We start from the raw sequence: 19,226 nt of genomic DNA, 5'->3' as shown, positions 1-19,226 counted from the left end.
TCAAGGGACATTGAACATTATTCAAGGAACTCCTGCACCTGGGGAGTAATACAGCCAGTGCTAGGAGCCAACTGTCTGGAAAGCAGCTTGGCAGCAAATGAACTTTGGTTCCCGGTAGACACCAAGTTGAACATGAGCCAGCAATGTGCCCTTGCTGCAAAAGAAGGTTAACAGTCTTCTGGGGTGCAGGATACTTAAACGGAGGAGAAAAAAAAAGTGGTGGCTGTGGGGTGTATCAGGAAAAGCAACTGTCCGGTGTCATAGAATAAATCACTGGGAGAGCTGGGATTAAATTTTCACCTCATGCTCATTTTTCTTAATGGTGCTACATCAACTAGTACTTAAGTTTCAATCTAAACAAACACTTCCATGAGCATTGGAACTAAGGAAGCTTAGTTTGCATCAAATTTGTGTCATTACTATGAGTTCCAGTTGAAGCTTTTCCTGTAGCTGGAGCTCTCATCCATTCATTCCCTAGAGTCTAAGAAAGCATGAACTCAGACAGAAGGTTGTCTTTCAGTTGGGAAACTTAATGGGTCTCTCTTCTTCTAGCCATTTTAATGAAACCAAAATGAAAGTTAATAGAAGTTGATTAGTTGTTATTAATCATTAATATTAATAACTTTCATGAAAACTCTTTCTTTGCAAGATCTCTACTTCTCCTACACCCTCCAGACAAATTTGGTTGAAATTGGCAGGGAGGTAGAAGATGACAACACACCTACAAAAACTACACATTCTGTGACTGCCCAAGTCTCATTTCCTTAAGGAGTCAGGTTAAAAAACATCAGGTATGTGTCAGAAATTTTGTCATTCTTTTTTAGGTTACAGATCATTGAATTTCTTGTGGAACATCCTTTCTGTGCTCAATCAGCCCCAAGTTTGTTGGGATTTCTTTGTTCATCTCACTATAATATACAATGCACTTAGCCATGATCAGCTGTACTATTTTCCCTCAGTGAAAACTAAAAGATGTTCCATTGAAAACAAATAGCATACAAATTGCCTGACCATTGGGCCATGGGTAGACGGTGAATAGCATCACGATAATCTTGTGAATTTTTCCCTGTATTTGCAGATCAGACAAGGTCAGGCAATAAATTCTGCTTCTATTCAGATACAATGTTAAGCCACAAGTACATTTCTCAGTGAATAATCTACAGGTAAATAAATTACCTACATCTAGTGAGGCATATGTAAAATATGCAGTGCAAATGCTCTTAATTCCTACCAGTTTCTGAAGCCAGCTAGATATAAAGCTAAGAACTGAATATGATGGTGTATGTCAGAGGTACTTGTTCCCCAGTGTTCTGCTGAAGAACAGAGGTTTTGTCAAATCAGTGTAGGGTTGTATTACAGTTGGATTACACTAATGTAGATTTTTTATTTGAGGGTAAAATTAAATGCCAGTGAAAAAAACTAATATTCACCATCATCGTACTAAATTTGCCCCATTACACACAGAATCACTAAACTGGAACTAGGAAAGAGCTGTTACAATGCCACTGTCAATCCTATTGCAGTATATTACCTGCCCTGATTATGCAACCGGATTTGATGAACAGATATACAATGACATTAAAAACCATTTTAGGAACTTTGATGGCAATAGAACAGTTTAATCATTGTAACACAGGCAGCAACACAGGACCAGTGCTGCAAAATACATTACCCAAGTTAATCACTGGCTCTACTGTTGAAATGCATAAATTAGCAATAGGGTTAAGTGCTTTGTTGATATAAATCCACTTTTCTTTTTATTCTCTAAATAAGATGAGGTAGAAGTGATTATTTACCATCTCATTTGCAGCAATTCTTTGTCACCCTTTCCACAAATAGCATTCCTGCTACCAGTTGTCTCTCACTTTCAGAAGCACTTAGCACAAATGTGCTTCCACAGAATAAATCCCTAACAAAAACTATTTTTCTGGCTATATATGTACATATTTTACGTGAAAGGTCACACATAACAAGCGTTCCAGTTAAAATGTAGTAATTGTGTATCTGTGAATCCTTCAGACCTTATTTTGACTCTCTTACTAAGTGCCTAACTAACACATTTCACTTCTGGAAGTGAGAAATGAACCCCATGAATAAATTACACAAAATCTAGTTATGTTATTTACCTTGCCCAGATACCAAATCACCACAGAGATCAGGAAAGTGATGATTAAAAGGATGAACTTACAGGATTTAGCTCAAAACCTGTCTTATTAGCTAACTACTGCTCCAGTTCTTTTAAACTTTTCCATTTATAGTTTAAACCCCTACAGTTGGATTACTACTCATTGCCTTATAATTTTAGAAGGCCAAATTCTCCATGGTGTTGCAAACTCAGAATATTTTCAAGGACAGCAAACGTCATGTGGTAAACAAATTAATTAACAAAGAATAAAATATGTTCTATAATTTCCTAAATTTTCACCAAAATTATCCTCCCAAAATCCCTTTTTATCTTAATTAATCCTTTTAAAATTATCTACAAATATCTACAAATATAGCTACAACCAATTCTGGGTATAAACAATACAAAAACAGCAGAGCATGTTACACTAATAAAGGAATGATAATAGATATAAAGATTAAGCTGCAGAAGTTAATGAATGGTATGTAACATATTGTATGCCAGAAAAATGTATGCAAAATCAAATATAAAAATTCTCACATACCTACCTATGCAAATGGACATCAAAAGTAGAGTTCTGGTTGTTACAACTTACTGTTACAATTTAAAAATATAGCTTCTGTTCTCTTCGCTCCAAAGATTTTTGCTTATTTAAAAGATCAAATAATGGGCTCCAGTCACAGTCTCAGACACATGTGCATGAACCTAATCACTTATGCAGGTATTTCTTTTGTTAACAGGATACTTTTTTCAATGGCTGAATAGATAGTTAGTCATACTTAAGCATGATTATTAGGCAATTGCTGTGCAGTTGCAGTTTCTTGCTCTTAGTATAGCCTTTTGGATAGCTCACAAGGGACTCCAAAGACTGAAGAGGGATGCTCTCTCATTAGTTTTGTGACTATCAAGCATCATAATATAAACTGTATATAGCATACTTCATGCTGACTCAAGCTTTATATAGCAAAACAGAGAAAAAATATATTTCTCCATGTACTTTTTTTTTATTTTAGGCACTACAGTTGATTCATAATTTACCGATTAAGACTACTTCCTAATTTGAAAACTTAAATTTTCAGATTTCAGGAACAGAAAGGTCATAATTTACCATAGGTGTCTATATAAACCTCTGATTAAACTGAGACTTATCTGTCAAAAAAAGAATTGATATCTCACCTATTCCCAAAAGCACAGAGCCATTGTCCATGAACTTCCAGAGTTATCTTGCATTTTCAACTCAATGTCGATTCAAAAGGCACATTCTGCAGAGTATCAAGATACAGTTCCATTGATACTGGAACTAGTAAACAGTCTTGCTTTTAATTTACAGACTAACCATGATTCTTAGGAAAGAACATGCAATTTAAAAACAATCTATGTTTATAGATCACATGAAGATTACAGGAAAATTAGGAAGGATGATACTTTTTGTGAAGGTGAAGAAAAGAGGAGTCATGGTCCTCTTTTCAACAGCAAAAATGATGTTAGACATGCAGGTAAAAGGTACTATCTATAAGTAAAGGGAGCCTCTATTTATTCAGCATCAGTGGTCACATCAAGAAAGGACTTACAGCCACAAACGAACATAAAAATTCAGCTGTAATGAAAGGAACCACTCTTACTCAAACAAGCAAAACACCTAAGCACTCTTCTCCAAAGAGGACACAGCACATAATCAGCTTGAAAGGGGCAAAGTTACATTTAGTTCACAACATAACCTATCCTCATCAGCAAGACCTACAAACATCTCTAAATCACAGACAAGTCTTACAGTCCCTTGACTTGGTGCTTCTACCTTCATCAGCTGGAAGTATCTAGGCTTTTTGTTTGGAAGCCTCCAAGGACATGTGTTCTGCCCAGAGCAGCAAACATATCCCTTTTCTCTTCTGCAAATTAGGCTGCTCACAGAATTAGTATTTACATACATATCTGATCTCTCACTCTTTAACAAATGTAGCCACCTGTCTCCAATAGCCAGTATTGCTAGACACATAAAGGTCATGTAATACCACAAAATTTATTACTGACCTTTGACTGCATTACCTGTCTTTTGCCACCCTTTGCCAAGACTAACACGCCTAGCGTTTGAAGATTCCAATAAACTAATAATTAATACTCATAACTACTGTTATTAGTATTATAAATCTTGACAGAGAAACATTTACACTTCTCCATGGGAATTTGCCCCCCAAATACCAAATACTCCTACTCTAGGCTGAGTTCTTTTCAGTCACATGCCAACGACATGGGTTTTTTTAATCTTGTGATATTTTAATATGTAAGATCAGATATTTCATAGTCTGGCTGAGCTAGAAATGTCAAGTAATGCAAAGATCTCAACAAGACCCATTTCCCAGTCTCAGAATACTCAATGTTATACTCAAAAGAACTAACTAGACTATGTTTTTGTGTATGCATACATTTACACATAGAGCCTTATGTTAATGAAAAGCTATTGCTGGTTAATACCAGAATTGTTTTACATTTATATTCATTGTACTCTACCTACAATCTCTTTCGGACTAATAGTAAGTAAATATTCTGGCTGGTTTTAACAAACAAATGCAATAAATTGCATTCAGACTTTTTCATTCTTAAAACAATTGTTCTGTAGAAGGCAGTATATACAGAATGTATTAAATGACATTACTATATATCTCATGGATTTAACATTTGTGAGAGCATAAGACCTCAACCTCCCACACGTGACACGTGATGTTTCTGTGTGACAGAGACCCACTATGTTTTCAAACTATTCTAAGTGTAGGCATATACATACAAGTAACAAAACACTGCATTTTCATTCAGAGCCTTAGTTCAACATAGATCATACTTTTTGAAATAAATAGTGGAATACATCATCAATATAAATTTCTTATCTTTACATTTAAACTATAATTAACAATAAATTTTGATATAAAAACAACCTGCTTTCTATTTCACCATGTTTTCACTGTTCTAGTTCATTATCTGATGGCCAAATTCTGCTGTTTCCTAAAACAGGTATATTAATTATAAGTTTAACTTTAGTGATCTCTTTTGGTTGATAAAATGCTTACTGGTTTGACAAGCTTCATCTCTAAATGATTACAAGAAGTAACAAGTCAGTGTTTAAAATGGGAAGGAAATATTATATAAGCTTCTTGTCATAATTAAAACCAATTTTCCATTAAGCCCTCCAGCTCTCACAAAAATATGTAAAGTTAATGACAATACCTAGCAAAATGTAGAGCTTGCCTATTTCTAATGAAAAATTATTTGAAGGACTGCAATTAAGTACGTCATCGGAAGCATGATTTTGCAAAATCATCATGTGGCGAATACTGCAGGGACGATCTTATTCAATATAATCAATGTCATATGTAACTGTTTAGCTTTTGTACCCATTTTCGTATGCTGATGATAAACAATTTCCTTACCATTCTAGAAATGTTTGCCTGTTTATGAAAGAAAATTCAACAGCAGAAAAAAATCCAGATGACTGCAATTGGTACAGTTCTCTAACATCCAAACACTGTTGTTTTTTAAGATTATCTTTGACTTCATCTACAAAAATATTCAAGAGATTATGCAATCAGAAATGATAGTGCAAGTGGAGTGCCAAATAAGGACTAGTACGTAAGTATGCTTCACCAGTTTACCATAAAAATATCATAATAATGGGAAGAAACACTTTTTTTTATCTTTTGACTTCCATATGTGACAAGAAGGCAAATGAACCAGCTTGGCATCTACCCTGGACATCTTCATATCTTACCACACAGTTCTTCACATATTAATCCATGATTTTGATAGCTTATATGTTCAGTGTAGAGAAAATATTACATACTATGCATATATCAAAAATTAAGTCAGATTCAGAACTCAAGTAGGTCATATTCCTTGTAAAAAACTGTCAATAATTGTGGAACCATACCACATGGGTCGACTTCTTTATATTTTCTCCAACTTCTGTTTCTATTCATGCTTAACAACCGTATGGAATGTAATAAATATGCACTTGTTGCGCACTCATTAAATATGAAGAAAAAAATTGATCACCACCACTTTCTACTAATGAATGTATGGCTATATATATGGCTTTCCATAATTTCCCACCAATAAATATAATGTTCCCTTATTCAAAGGTCTTGTATTACATTTTCTGGAATTTTCTATGGCAGTAATTTAAAAAGTGTTACTGTAATTACATTTTAAAATTAAAAGTCATTGTAAATGTGTATGAAGTAGAAGTCACAAATACAGATGCTGAGAAAAGTAATTAATCATTAAAACTGTTCTTGCAAAAAGCAGTGATATTGCAAGACATATTTCAGACTTGCAAGACAGAAAGAACAAGATCATCACTTCAGGTTAAAAATACTTACCTAAATGCTAAACCCAGACATATTTCCATTAAGTAAACTAATAAGAATAATGTTCACTACAAAAGATCAGAAAGAAAACTAGTTCACTCTGATCATATACAGATCACATTGTTATTAAACCTTTTCCCACTCACTTTTATCCCTGAAGAAACCATTTTTGTTTAATATTCCAGATTCTTTGATAGATAAACTAATAAATCAGGTAGCCCATGCAGGTTAAATATACATCTGCTGAAGCTGGAGATATAAATTGAAAGAAAGGTAAGGTAGTGTTATACAAATGGTCAGGAAAATTTAAATTTAGCAAACATGAGATTCCACCAATGTAAAAGTGGATCCAGAATTTTACATCACTGAATAGTTGAAGCTGGAATGGACATTGTGATCTTCTAGTCCAACCCACTGCTCAAAGCAGGAACATCCCCTTTATGCATGTCCAGTTTCTTTAAATGCCCCCTAACCTGATCCTTCTCCACCAAAGGAAAGTCCTTGTTACTCCAGATGCTCCCTCTGGACTTGGGGATGTGGGATTCTTGAAGGCAAAACCTATCAGTAAATACTGAGGCAAAACCAGCACTGAGCATCCTAGCATTTTTATGTCCTTTGGTGCCCAGTCCCCTGCCCCATTCAGCGGCAGACTCACATTTTCCAGATTCTTCCTTTTTCTGCTGAGAAACCTGCAGTCACTTTTGCCCTTCACACTCCTCACCAGATTCAACCCCATCTGGTCTTTGGTTTTTCTAAGCCAGTCCCCACACACTCAGTGTGTCTCTATAGTCTCCCAGGTCCCTACTTCCACATCCTTTATGATAATTGGTTGAGTCTCATTAGGAGCTTCTTGTTGATCAATGCAGGCCTCCTGCCACCTTCCCTTAACTTTCAGATGAACAAAACTTGAGTTTAGAGGAGGTGACTCAGCAACCCTGGACACTCCTTCTCTCCAGGATTTCAACCCATGGTTTTGTCCCAAGCTAAACCCTAAAATGAGCAAAGTTTGTTCTTCTCGAATTCAAAGCCGTGATCCTATTTGCCCTGTCCTCTTCTCTCAGGATCCTGAACTACACCATTTCATGGTCACTGCAGCCAAGGCCACGCCAGTCTTTACACCCAGTACCTGATTACTGATACCACGTCCATCAGAGTGCTTTCCCACATTGGCTTTTCTATCAATCTGTGTCAAGAAGTCATAATCAGTGCACTCCATATGTTTCCTGGATGGCTTGTGATCTGCTGTGTTGCCCATCCAGCAGGCAGGAGTTTATAGATTTTATGATAAAAACTGATCTTAAAACCTGATTGTTCCTTTACAGGAATTGTCCAGCATGTTTCTCTAAAATTAACGATTGTAATTACAGATGGCATCTCTGAATCAGCAGGTAGTGTTAGCCATTTCTTGATGATGACTGCATATTAGCCACATCTTAGAAACTCTAGATTAGTTCAACTGAATCCAATCTCAGTAGTTCAGAAAAATAGCTAAAGGCTAAAATTTCATTAAACAGAATTTTTTAAGCAATAAAGCTGTGAAATGATCAGTAAGTCAAGTTTCCAAAAATTTTGAATTACGCTTGGGTAAGCAATGGGTAAATGCAATTTCTACCTCCTGTTTTGGTCAAGAAACACATCTGTCAAAAACATAGATGAGATTTCAAGTTTGACTATCCCTACATAATACTAATTAAGACAATCGTGGGGATTTTATTTATTTATTTTGCAATAAGCCCATTATTTTGAAGGACAAGCTGGTTTGAAGTGTGAAACAGTAAACAAGGGTACAGTAGATGGTGAGGAACAAAATCTGGCAAACCACTATATATCCAAAAAAAATCACAATCCATGCAAAATAGCAATGACTCATCCAGCTGAAGCTGTAAACTATATCGGTTCCATTCTTTGTGTATATGAACAACTTCCATTAAAAAGAAAATAAATTAAGATCTCACATATAAACACAATGTATGCTCAGCTGTCTCATACCCACATGTATAGCATAAAGGGCAAGGAACCCTTGCTTCCTTAAAAATCACCTACAACCCAATGTCTATAGCTGGCAGGGCCAGCAAAACCGAAAACAGAGTATGTTATGGGATGCATGCTGATAACATCTCAGAGAATCAGACATAACGTCAGCAAGTCATTATTCTTTGACTGTGAATCAATGTGGATACCACTATGAATGCAGACAGCATCCTCCCCCAAATGATCAGATAGAGTAACTTCATCTGCAAACAGTACTTTTGTCTGAAACTTGACATCTAAATGAATGACCAAGTTAAAGTCATAATGCTTGGCAAAATTCATTGCAGCAGTACATTTTCCAAAGAAGACAGCTGATGTTGCTTTCCTTCAGGCAAAATGACCCTTAATATTCAAAATATGAGGTATGCCAAACAAATATTAAACATAGGGATATACTAGGCTAACCATTTTGATTTTTTGGTGGGAAATTAACTGAATATTACAAAATAGAGCTCTGGCTAAGGAAAATGTTTCACAACTCTATATCATTGCAAATAATTATTGATATTCCACTAACAGTGCTATCATAGTTGAAAGACATCCCTGATTAAAACAACCAGCATTAGTTCATAACTAGACTGAGATAATTTAAAAGCAGGTTGGTTTTGTTTCTAAATAACTGAAGTTTTGTGTAATTCTTTATCTTGTGGCATTGATCTTTGTAGACCTTGATGCTCACCTGTCCAGTGGATTGCTGCCCCAGTTAACAATCCCAGCACCAGTGTTTATAGACTTGTTAGAAGCTTGCTGAAAGCACTGGATAAACAACAATTCACCCATAGGGATTGTCAAGACCAAAGCAGCAGGTATCTGCCAGAGTAATTTGGCTGACTCCAACAGGCCCTGATTTAAGGGAATTATGAGGCATGCTGGCATAGAGGTACATAATATGTCTAGAAACTTACATGATTTCTCCTGTGTAGCTTCCACTGGAATCGCCAGTGTGACTGCCATTCTGTGCAGTAACTCTTGAAAACTTTTATAAGTATCTGGCTGTACTTTTGACTATTAATGGTAACACAGTCTCATCTACAGACATAGGTAATTTAGTATAGAAACTGTATGATTAACAGCCTGCAACTCCTCTTCCTCAGAGCCTGTGAGTCAGATGTTTCAAACATATACAAACTTCACATGCTTGAGATGAGTAAGACCTGACTGTAATTAATATAACAGCAGTAGGTACAATTTGGCTAGATTGCTAGCATAGATAATAGTCAAGAAGAAATGTTGCAAGGATACAATAGTCACTAAATCATAATGTCACTCCTAGATCTTGATTAACAATTACAGGCATTGCTGTGACCTACTGCTTTAATTAAGAGATCAGAAATATTGTAAGGTTCTGTACACCACAGTGATAATACTGTTTGAATGGCAGGAGCAGAATTGTAGAATGGTTTGGGTTGGAAGGGACCTTAAACTTTATCTAGTTCCAACCCCCCTGCCATGGGCAGGGACACCTTCCACTAGACTAGGTTGCTAGTGTAGACAGTGTTGCTAGAGTAAATAGTAGGATAGTCAGTATCAAGGTCTGGTATGGCAAACAAAAGAGGGAATACCAGGTGAGTCCTTTGTAGGTTTTGAATTCCATTTCACAGTAAGTATCAGTAATCAGTAAGGTATCTGATTCCCCATGCTAGGACCCAGGAGGAGAAACCCAGACCCATGCCTTAGTACATGACTCAGCTTACCACATGAAAAGTATAATAGAGTATTTCTGTGTTCTCTTCAGGCATCGCAGGTGCTTGTAAACAACTCTGACTTTTGTGCTTGTTTCAAGAATTACCTACAAAATAGCATATCTAAAGGACGTACTTCACATGCAAAGCAGTGTAAAAATAATTTGTGGACTCATAATGCAATGTTATTCCTTCACAAGAAACCACATCTTAAAACTTGAGGGTTGTACCCTGTCATAAGAACAAAACATTAGTAGAAACGGTTCCGATGAAAATGCAATTCTTTTTAAAAGGGAATGAAAGCTAAAACCCAACTAAATAAAAATAAACATTATTGGTTTAAAAAAATAATCAGGTAACAACCAACCAGCTGTTTGGATTTTTACTGAGTCTTAGTTTATGTACAGCTGGTCTGTGGAAAGGAATTGTGGTAGAGTTGGTTTCATTCATCTTACAGCCCCAGGTGAGCAGTATGTCAAGTCTCCTCATGCAGACAGACTCAGAAGATCCAGCTCAGTAAAAGAATCTGTACTGGCACGCTTGGAACCCAAATACACCTTCTGTAGAATTTATGGGTAAGACTTGTGACAACATTGGTAATAACATCCTTTACCTTACCCAGACTTCTTTCATATAAAGTTGCAAATAGAACTGCTGCTCGTCTCAAAAGTAAGCCCTGGTCAGTCTTACGATCACTGTCTATCAGCACCAGTATTCACGGACCCTCAGAGGGCTTGATCCGCTAACAGCTCTGGTAGCATTGGCCCAGCACTTTCAAGAGACAATACTTCTAGAGAAATTCTCCTGCCTCAGTGTTAGTTATGCAGAACAAATGACTCACATCAGCACCATCAAAACCATATGAACAGTAATGGTGAAGAATAGAAATCACGGAATCCTAGTAGACTTGCACTGGACAGGTTCATGGCCTTTCCCAGATATCACGTACTCAGATGAAGTTCAAAATTGCAATTGCACTGCCTGCTTTTTCCTGTATTTTTTTAATTGGCTGAAATCTTCTCACCTGCCTGTAAAGAAAATGAGCCTGGTCTTTCTTAGCCTCTTTATTACTCTTATAAGGAAGTTCCTGCTGCTAGTTGGTTTCAGAAAAACTGACTGTGGCTCCCCCACAACAATTTTGCGTACTAGGGACTTCTCTCAGAAATGCAGATTCTTACATCAAAACAGACTAATTCAAACACTTTTTACAGAATAAAAATGTAAGTGCAAAACAGACATAAAAAATTGTACTGAGTTCGCATGGCAAGGTTTTGGTACTGGGGGTGCCTACAGGGGTGGCTTCTGTGAGATGCCAGAAGCTTCCCCTATGTCTGATGGAGCCAGTGCCAGCCGGCTCCAAGACAGACCCACCGCTGGCCAAGGCCGAGCCCATCAGTGGCAGTGCCTCTGGGCTAACATATTTAAGACGGGGGAAAAGTTGCTGTGCAACAGCAGCAACAGCAGCAGCAGTCAGAAGAGAAGAGTGAGAGCATGAGAGGAACGACTCTGCAGACACCAGGGTCAGTGAAGAAGGAGCAGGAGGCGGTGCTCCAGGTGCTGGAGAAGACCATGGTGAGGCAGGCTGTGCCCCTGCAGCCCATGGAGGTTAACAGTGGAGCAGATACCTACCTGCAGCCCATGGAGGACCCCGCACCAGAGCAGGTGGATGCCCAAAGGAGGCTGTGACCCCATGGGAAGCCCACACTGGAGCAGGCTCCTGACAGGACCTGTGTCCCCGTGGAGAAAGGAGCCCAGGCTGGAGCAGGTTGGCTGGCAGGACTTGTGACCCCACGGGGGACCCACGCTGGAGCAGTGTGTGGAGAGCTGCAGCCTGTGGGAAGAACTCACGCTGGAGAAGTTCATAGAAGACTGCCCTGTGTGGGAGGGACCTCATGCTGGAGCAGGGAAAATGTGCGAGGAATTCTCCCCCCAAGGAGAGTGGAGCAGCAGAAACAAGGTGTGATGAACTGACTGCCACCACCATTCCCCATCACCCTGTCCTGCTGGTGGGGAGGAGGCAGAAAAAAATGGGAGTAAAGTTAAGCCCAGGAAGGAGGGAGGAGTGGGAGGGAAGGTGTTTTAAGATTTGGTTTTATTTCTCATTATCCTACTCTGATTTGAGTGGTAATAAATTAAATTAAATCTTCCCCCAAGTCAATTCTGTTTTGCCCGAGTCAGTAGCTGGTGAATGATCTCCCTGTCCTTACCCTGATCCATAAGCCTTTCCTTATATTTTCTCTTCCCTGTCCAGCTGAGGAGGGGAGTGATAGAGTGGCTTTGGTGGGCACCTGGTGTCCAGCTAGGGTCAAATCAGCACAAGAATATAGTTTTTTTTGATGACGTACCATTGACTGAAGGGAAACAAAATAGTCTAAAGATATTCAAAAAGGTCAGGCATTCTGGCAGATACAGCAAAGCCTTCTAAAGACAGACTGAGGTTAATAAAGCTTAAAAAAAATTACATAAGGATTTAATCTATACTCTGAAGTCCAAAGCTGTTCCTTGGGTTATGACACTAATAAGCTTCTCTGCTTACAGATTTATCTTGAATCCAACAGCAGATAAAAATTTATTTGAATCTGCTGTAATCAATATATCAATATTTATAATTCTGCTATTCAATTTTTGCCTAGTAGGCAAGCTTTTATACAACATGTTCACCATCACCACTGCTTATTTATTCAGTAAGAAGCTAATATTGCTTGAGGAATCTTCCTTCCTCTTTCCACTTTACTGATTAATTGGGAATCCCTCAAGAGTTACATATGCACTGTTCCACAAAGTCTCTTGGAATAAGAAACTTAGTTATTGGGAGAGGGGATTGGTTTCAGGGTTTTTTACTTGTTCTTAAACAGTGAAAAGAACAGTTCAATTCATTTAAAGCATAGTCTATTGGCAATTCCCACAAGAGCAAACCGTTTTGTTCAGTAGGAAGAAACCTAAGAAAGGACAGACACAATGACCAATACACCTATCATTATCATTTGCTAAAAGGAACTATATATGCAATATTCAGTTCTTCTGCTCGATAATTCTTTAAGAAAAATGTCTCTATGCAGTTCCTCCACATGAAATTCTGAAATTCCTTTCAAAATAACAAACAGCAGAAAATATTTTAACATTTTCCCAACTGTGGAATTTATTTATAATGCAAGCAAATGCAACATTTCATTCTATAAATACATTGACTATAATTCAACAGAGGACTGAAATGGGTATACTGGATCTTGGGCAGAAACTCAGTAACTGTCACCTAAGATTGCAGGGATCCATCCCCACACTTCCCTTGTGTCTCCTGCCACATAAACAGAAGACGACTGAGTTCTCCAAATATTCAGAGCTGTACTCCTGCACAAGTCCAGAGCTGTTCTGTGTTATAAGCAGCACAGTGCCTACTTCATACTAAATCACCTTGTTGATTCTAGGTGAGGTGACTACCAAGTCAGCAGGGAGGAACAAGAAATCAGTGCTAGGCAAGAGTCTTAATTTCCTGCAGTCAGTAATGAAGTGTGTTAATTACCTATGTTACGTCCTGTGAACTGCTGATCAGAGGTTCTTTCCATTAATAGCACAGGGAATCTCCACTTTAATATTGCTTGCTAGATAAGGGGTGGGAGGGGTTTGCAACTAAAATATTTATGTTAGGTATTGAAGATAGACAGCCTATATAATGAGGCACTAATGTCACTGAAAGAAAGAGTGTTCACCTCCATGAGAAAGTTCCAGACTCTGGGTCCAAAATGAGCAAATGTACATGTAAATGTAAGTGATACACCAAATACCTAAGAGGGGACTGGGATTTCAGATACAACTTCTAACCTCATTAATTCCTGCTGACCAGCTGTAGCCAGCTTCTTGTCAAATGTGCTTGCTAGATTCCATCCACACTCCAGTTTGAAGTAGAATAACTGTCTAGCCCAAAACCAATACAGAAAAACAGGATTCCTCTTCAAGGCTTAAGAGGGAACTGCAGTTTTTAAACAAATAAATCTTTTCTGGATCTTTTTTGTTTTAACCTGCATTTGTATCAGTGCTAAACAAAATGCACAAATCCATTAACACCACAGGTCTATTCTTTTTAATCTGTCCAAGATCACCAGAAAAAGTATCAGGAGAAAAATAAATCTATGGCTGAAAAATTAAAACATACTCACCTAAGTCTCAACACAATGCACAATGTATACTTCTAACTCTGTTGCCAAAACGTGTCTCTTAAATGCCAGAAATTTATTTTTTCTACCACAAAAAAATATAATATATTCGGTTATTTATCAAGGTAAGGAAATGATATGTTGTTACTTAAAACTACCCAAATGTTTTAAGTGCCCCAGAAATAAGTCTCATGCACGTAATTCCATGCTTCTGCATTCCGTAGGAATAAGACAGTCTGCATTTCCTTTTCTGCTACTAGAGGATCACACAAATGAAGGATTTCATGAAGATTTTGGATTTGGTTTTAAATGAGTCTTCCAAAGTGTCAGTATGTGTGGCTCTTGGTTCAATTGACAAATACTTTCTAACTGCACTCAAAAAGGACTGAAATAAGCTGTTTGTACAAAATTTACAAGATCCAAAATTAAAAAAAAAAAAAAAAAGCCCAAAACCCAAACAAAAACAAACAACCCCTGAAAAAACATCAAAAGAAAAAAAAACCCACACCAACTTTTAAAATCAGAAGTATATGCTATTGGGCAAATTAACATTGACCAGGTACCTTTGTGCTATTTTAAGATTCACTAAAATGATTTCTTAAGGTTACTCAAACGCTCTGTTGCCTTGCAAAGTTTTTGAATTCTGATAACAGTTAAAAAAAAAAAAAAGGCTTTATGTAAGATATAAGATACACCCGTTTTATTTATTGTTCAGTCATTACTAGGCATTGGGCTCAAACACTTAAACATGGCAATTACAGTAGATACAAGACCAAATAAAACTATTACAATTGTTTTGTAACCCATTCCTAGAAGTATTGAAAATGGGCATGAGGCAAATTCCAGACACATTATCACTTAGATTTTATTTACTTACATATATCACATCAAATTTCAGATGTTAAGAGTTTATATTTCCTTGTAACAAAATGCAATGTAAAAGCAAGATGACCTTATCAAAATAATTGTTATTACTCTATATGCAGCATTAGGTTATTATTTATTATAAAAATAAAAAAGTTTTATAAACAATGATAAAAACGTAGAAGCTGGTATATTAAAACTTTTTACATTTTCACTAAAACGGCAAGTTTCAAGATGACAAGGAAAAAATGCAGGCAGTGTTAGGACTTACAAAGGCATTATGAAGAGGTGTACACAGTGCATTGCAAATCTGCAGGTGTACAAATGTTATCTACTGCTCTGAACAGTCAGAAAGTCACCGAATTTACAGACATATGCTATTGATTTTTTAGCGGTCTAATTAGGAGGTTCTACTAGTTATCATTAGAACCACCTCAGATCTTCAACGATCCTTAAAAATGAACAACCAGTTCGAAAAGTGCTAGAGGATACTGAATGGCGTACCTTAAGTTTGCCCTGATGTTGTATTCTTCCATAGACATCAGCTTATAGACACAGTAGACAACTGATTAGACACTGTAGATGGACTTTTCAATTAATGCATGTCAATTGTTCTTATTTTACCTGTGTTTTGTATTAAATGAAAGAGAAGTGTTTGAAAGCAAGTCATGTGTGAGCTATGCTGCATACCTGTGGGTATTACAGCTTCAGATAAGCAGAAACTCTTGCCACATACACAACGACCGGGGTGGACGTTTCCCAACTCTTAATTCATATGCCAGCATATAAAAAGAAAGGTTTGTTGCCAATGGCAGCTCCAAAGCACTCCTCTTGTTCTCCTAGGCTGAGCTAAATGAAAAGTAACATTAGAGAACAGAGGTGGCTTTTGCTTTATCAAATTGAACAAAACTGTACACATATTGAATGTGAGGGAAGAATACAAATCAGCAAAGGGCGGTTGGATCAGAAATATAAAACTGTATACAATTGACTTTCAAATTTGTCTCCTCTGTAGCCAGGCAATTAAAGTCAAAGAAAAGAAACCATTTCAATTGCCCAGAGGCAAGCGCAGGCTCTACAGCAAGGAAATGAAAAGAATAAGAAGTAGTAGTTCTATTTGTCAGAGACACTCTGCCTGGAAAGGATTAAAAGCACTTTCCTCATTTGAGGAAAAGTGGGTATACCCAAAATGTCTCAGTCAAAATCTGCTTAGTCCAGCAGGATGTGTTTTCCCATGAAACTTCTTACCAAGAAGTTACTTTGGCAAGGCAGTCTGCTTTTCCAGGAAGTTTAGCAGCGAGCAGTGATTAAAAATACCACAGTTCCAATAACACCGGTCAGCCCTTCTACACAATGTCCTCAGTCTGTGGATTAGAGGGGTATCCTTGCCTGCTTTCAGCAGGAATCGTTTATTCTTTCCATACTTCCCTAGGACTATGCAACACCTCTCTAGCAGCAGTCATATTTCTTCCTTGGAATTTGTTCAATGGGTATAAAGACAAATTGTATACTTGCTATCTGTGAGTACCACTGATGTGTTGTAGGCTTGTCCAGGCAATTAAATATTGATCTTAATTTCTCCTTCACACCACATTAGTGGTAGGTACTAGTGAAGACCGTCAGAAAATCAATACAAGAAAAAGAAAAAAAAAAAAAAAAAAAAAAAGAGAGAACCACTGTAAGAAATCACTTTTGCTAATAAAATTTTACATTTTGTTCCTAGCATATGACAATACAGACAAAAAGCCAGAACAGCAAAATGGAGAGTGAGGGAAGAAGACAAGGGGGAACTGGTACTCCCTTCCGCGTAGTCAGTTTCTTGCTCAGTTTCCTAGTGGTTTGCCTTGTCTAGCAGGATGTTTGGCTTTCTCCACTAGAGTAAAACAAACATGAATTGAAGAGATGGGTACCAACTAAGAGGCACACAGCCACTGAATAGGTGGTTTGTATCACTGACATTGAAATTAGCTAAATTTGAGCTGGTCCCATTTGCTTTCCACATAAGGTAAAATAAATTAAAGAAATTATATATATATATATATATATGCTGAGACTCCTACATTTCCTTCCACAGAGTAATAGGTAGACTTCAAAGACTTTTAAAATGAAAAACTGAAGTTTACTTTTCCTTCTACATTCTTAGCAAGCATATCTGACTACATTACATTTGTAGCTGGAAAAGCTCCATTTTCAGAAAGAAGATGCAGATAAATATAATTACTTGGGCATTAATAAAGATTTCTAGACATAAGCTCTGAATAATGTAACCTGACATAATGGACATAGAAATACAAATTAATGATTTCAGCTCTAACCCAGTAAAGCAGTGTAAGCTATTGTTAAATGTCAAGCTTTTCAACTCTTTTGTGAATCACTTTTGATCAAAAACTATGATAGATTACACCTCTACAACAGTCCTGCTTACTTATGTAGATTAGTTCCTTTTCTTAAATTGCCTTAACTGGAGGTAAGGCTTTAAAAACAACACAAATGGACATCACTTTTTTTCTGTGCACTCTGTTATAGTGACCCATCAAGAGGAATTAATCTGTGATGTTCTAAAAACATACAAAGAAACAAATCATCCATGCTGAAAAAAACCCCACATTTAAGCAGTTCTAAGGAACAGATGGGATTAGAGGGATTATAGAAAAGGTTACTCCTTAACATGAGTCATTTTAAAAAGACTGAACTCATCAGCCATTGAAGTAGTTTCCATTCAATCCATAAAATATATAAAGTGGGCATAGATAGAGAACATCTTAATTTACAACTGGAAAAGACTTCTTAAAATTTGAAAACTGCTTAACTTCTATGCAAGTATTGAGTAACTAAGAATGTGTATCTCATCCTACATGTTAATTCTCTCTCTTTGTCTTTTTTCTCAAGGTTTTCTACTCTCAGTTTCAAAATCTCTGCAGAAGGTAGATGAAGATATGTTGCTAACCACATTAGGAAAAACTTTCCGAAATGGAGATACAACTGGGAACAGAGGAGCTATACCTTTGCTAAAGCATTATAAGACTGAAGACAGTAGTGTTTTGGATGAAGAAGATGACAGAAACGTGAAGTTTTTGGTGAGTTTTCAGTTTTATGTTTTGGCTTAATCATAAAACAAATATTCTCTTTATAGCCCTTTAGAAAACGTACAAGGATTTAAAGCAACAACCTGGTGAATATATAAAAAATAGCATACTATAGTCAAGACTAAATTTTCAACTGTGAGAATACAATTCCAACATTTAAAATGTGTTGGACAGTTGAATAAAAGAAATCTGATTTTTTACAGAATTATGTGTACCCAAAACTTGAGGAGGAAAAAGCCCGTATTTATATTTGATTCAGCATGTCCCTATATGCATCAACAGATTTTTAACTTCATCAAATACAAGACTCATTATTTTCTCCCATTCCTTACCATAAAACCATTGCAGCCAAAGATGTAAAGCAATTAACTACTTTTAAACATTCTTATTAGATATGATTTTAAATCATCTTGAAATATAAATCACTTGCACTGCTAAGTATAAAGTATAAAAAGTCAAGTATAAAAAGTGACCACAACTGACTTTATTTACTGCTACTCTTGTTTTCCCTTAAAACAGGACACAGGCTCCAGACATGATTTCTTAAATCATGTTATGTCAATCAACTTAAGTAGAAAGCAACTACCTTATTTTGCACTGAAGGGAGCCATGGCTTTCCCAGCTGACACTGAAATTCGAAACATTGAATCAATACAGCAAAGAGAGACTGCAGATGAAGAAAATTCACCTAAATTCCCTATAGGAAGAAGAGATTTTGATGGTAAAGATATTTTCATTTTACACAAAAAATATTTCATTCTCATAAAGTATAATGCAATGCCTATACAGGAATTTGATAAAGATTCATTTAGAAACTTCATGTCTATTGTGTTCAGCGCACAGGAGAGGAAGTATTTGTTAAGCTTGTTCAATTAGTATTTCCAGAGGCCATAAAGAATTCTAGATCTTTGATATTTTAAACTTCCAGATAT

At 36.8% G+C, this 19,226-nt stretch overlaps 2 protein-coding genes across 2 annotated transcripts in view; one reads left to right on the top strand and one right to left on the bottom strand.

Annotated features, from left to right (window-relative positions):
- Positions 1-2,506: 2,506 nt before the first annotated feature.
- On the top strand, positions 2,507-19,170 carry PMCH (pro-melanin concentrating hormone; the record flags this gene model as incomplete). The annotated part of the gene is made up of 2 exons (XM_080392711.1): positions 2,507-18,285; positions 18,814-19,170. The coding sequence occupies exons 1-2, from the start codon at positions 18,046-18,048 to the stop codon at positions 19,168-19,170; spliced, it is 597 nt and encodes a 198-aa protein (XP_080248837.1). The 5' UTR covers positions 2,507-18,045.
- Positions 18,861-19,226, bottom strand: part of PARPBP (PARP1 binding protein) — a 57,393-nt gene continuing 57,027 nt past the window's right edge. The window contains exon 12 of the mRNA XM_080392703.1: positions 18,861-18,991. The gene's annotated coding sequence lies outside the window, so the exon portion shown is untranslated. The remainder of the gene's footprint in view (positions 18,992-19,226) is intronic.

The sequence above is a fragment of the Falco punctatus genome, assembly GCF_963210335.1.
Source record: "Falco punctatus genome assembly, chromosome: 6".
Classification (NCBI taxonomy): Eukaryota; Metazoa; Chordata; class Aves; order Falconiformes; family Falconidae; genus Falco; species Falco punctatus.
The sequence above is the reverse complement of the archived record's forward strand: the minus strand, read 5'-3'. Positions and strand labels throughout refer to the sequence as shown.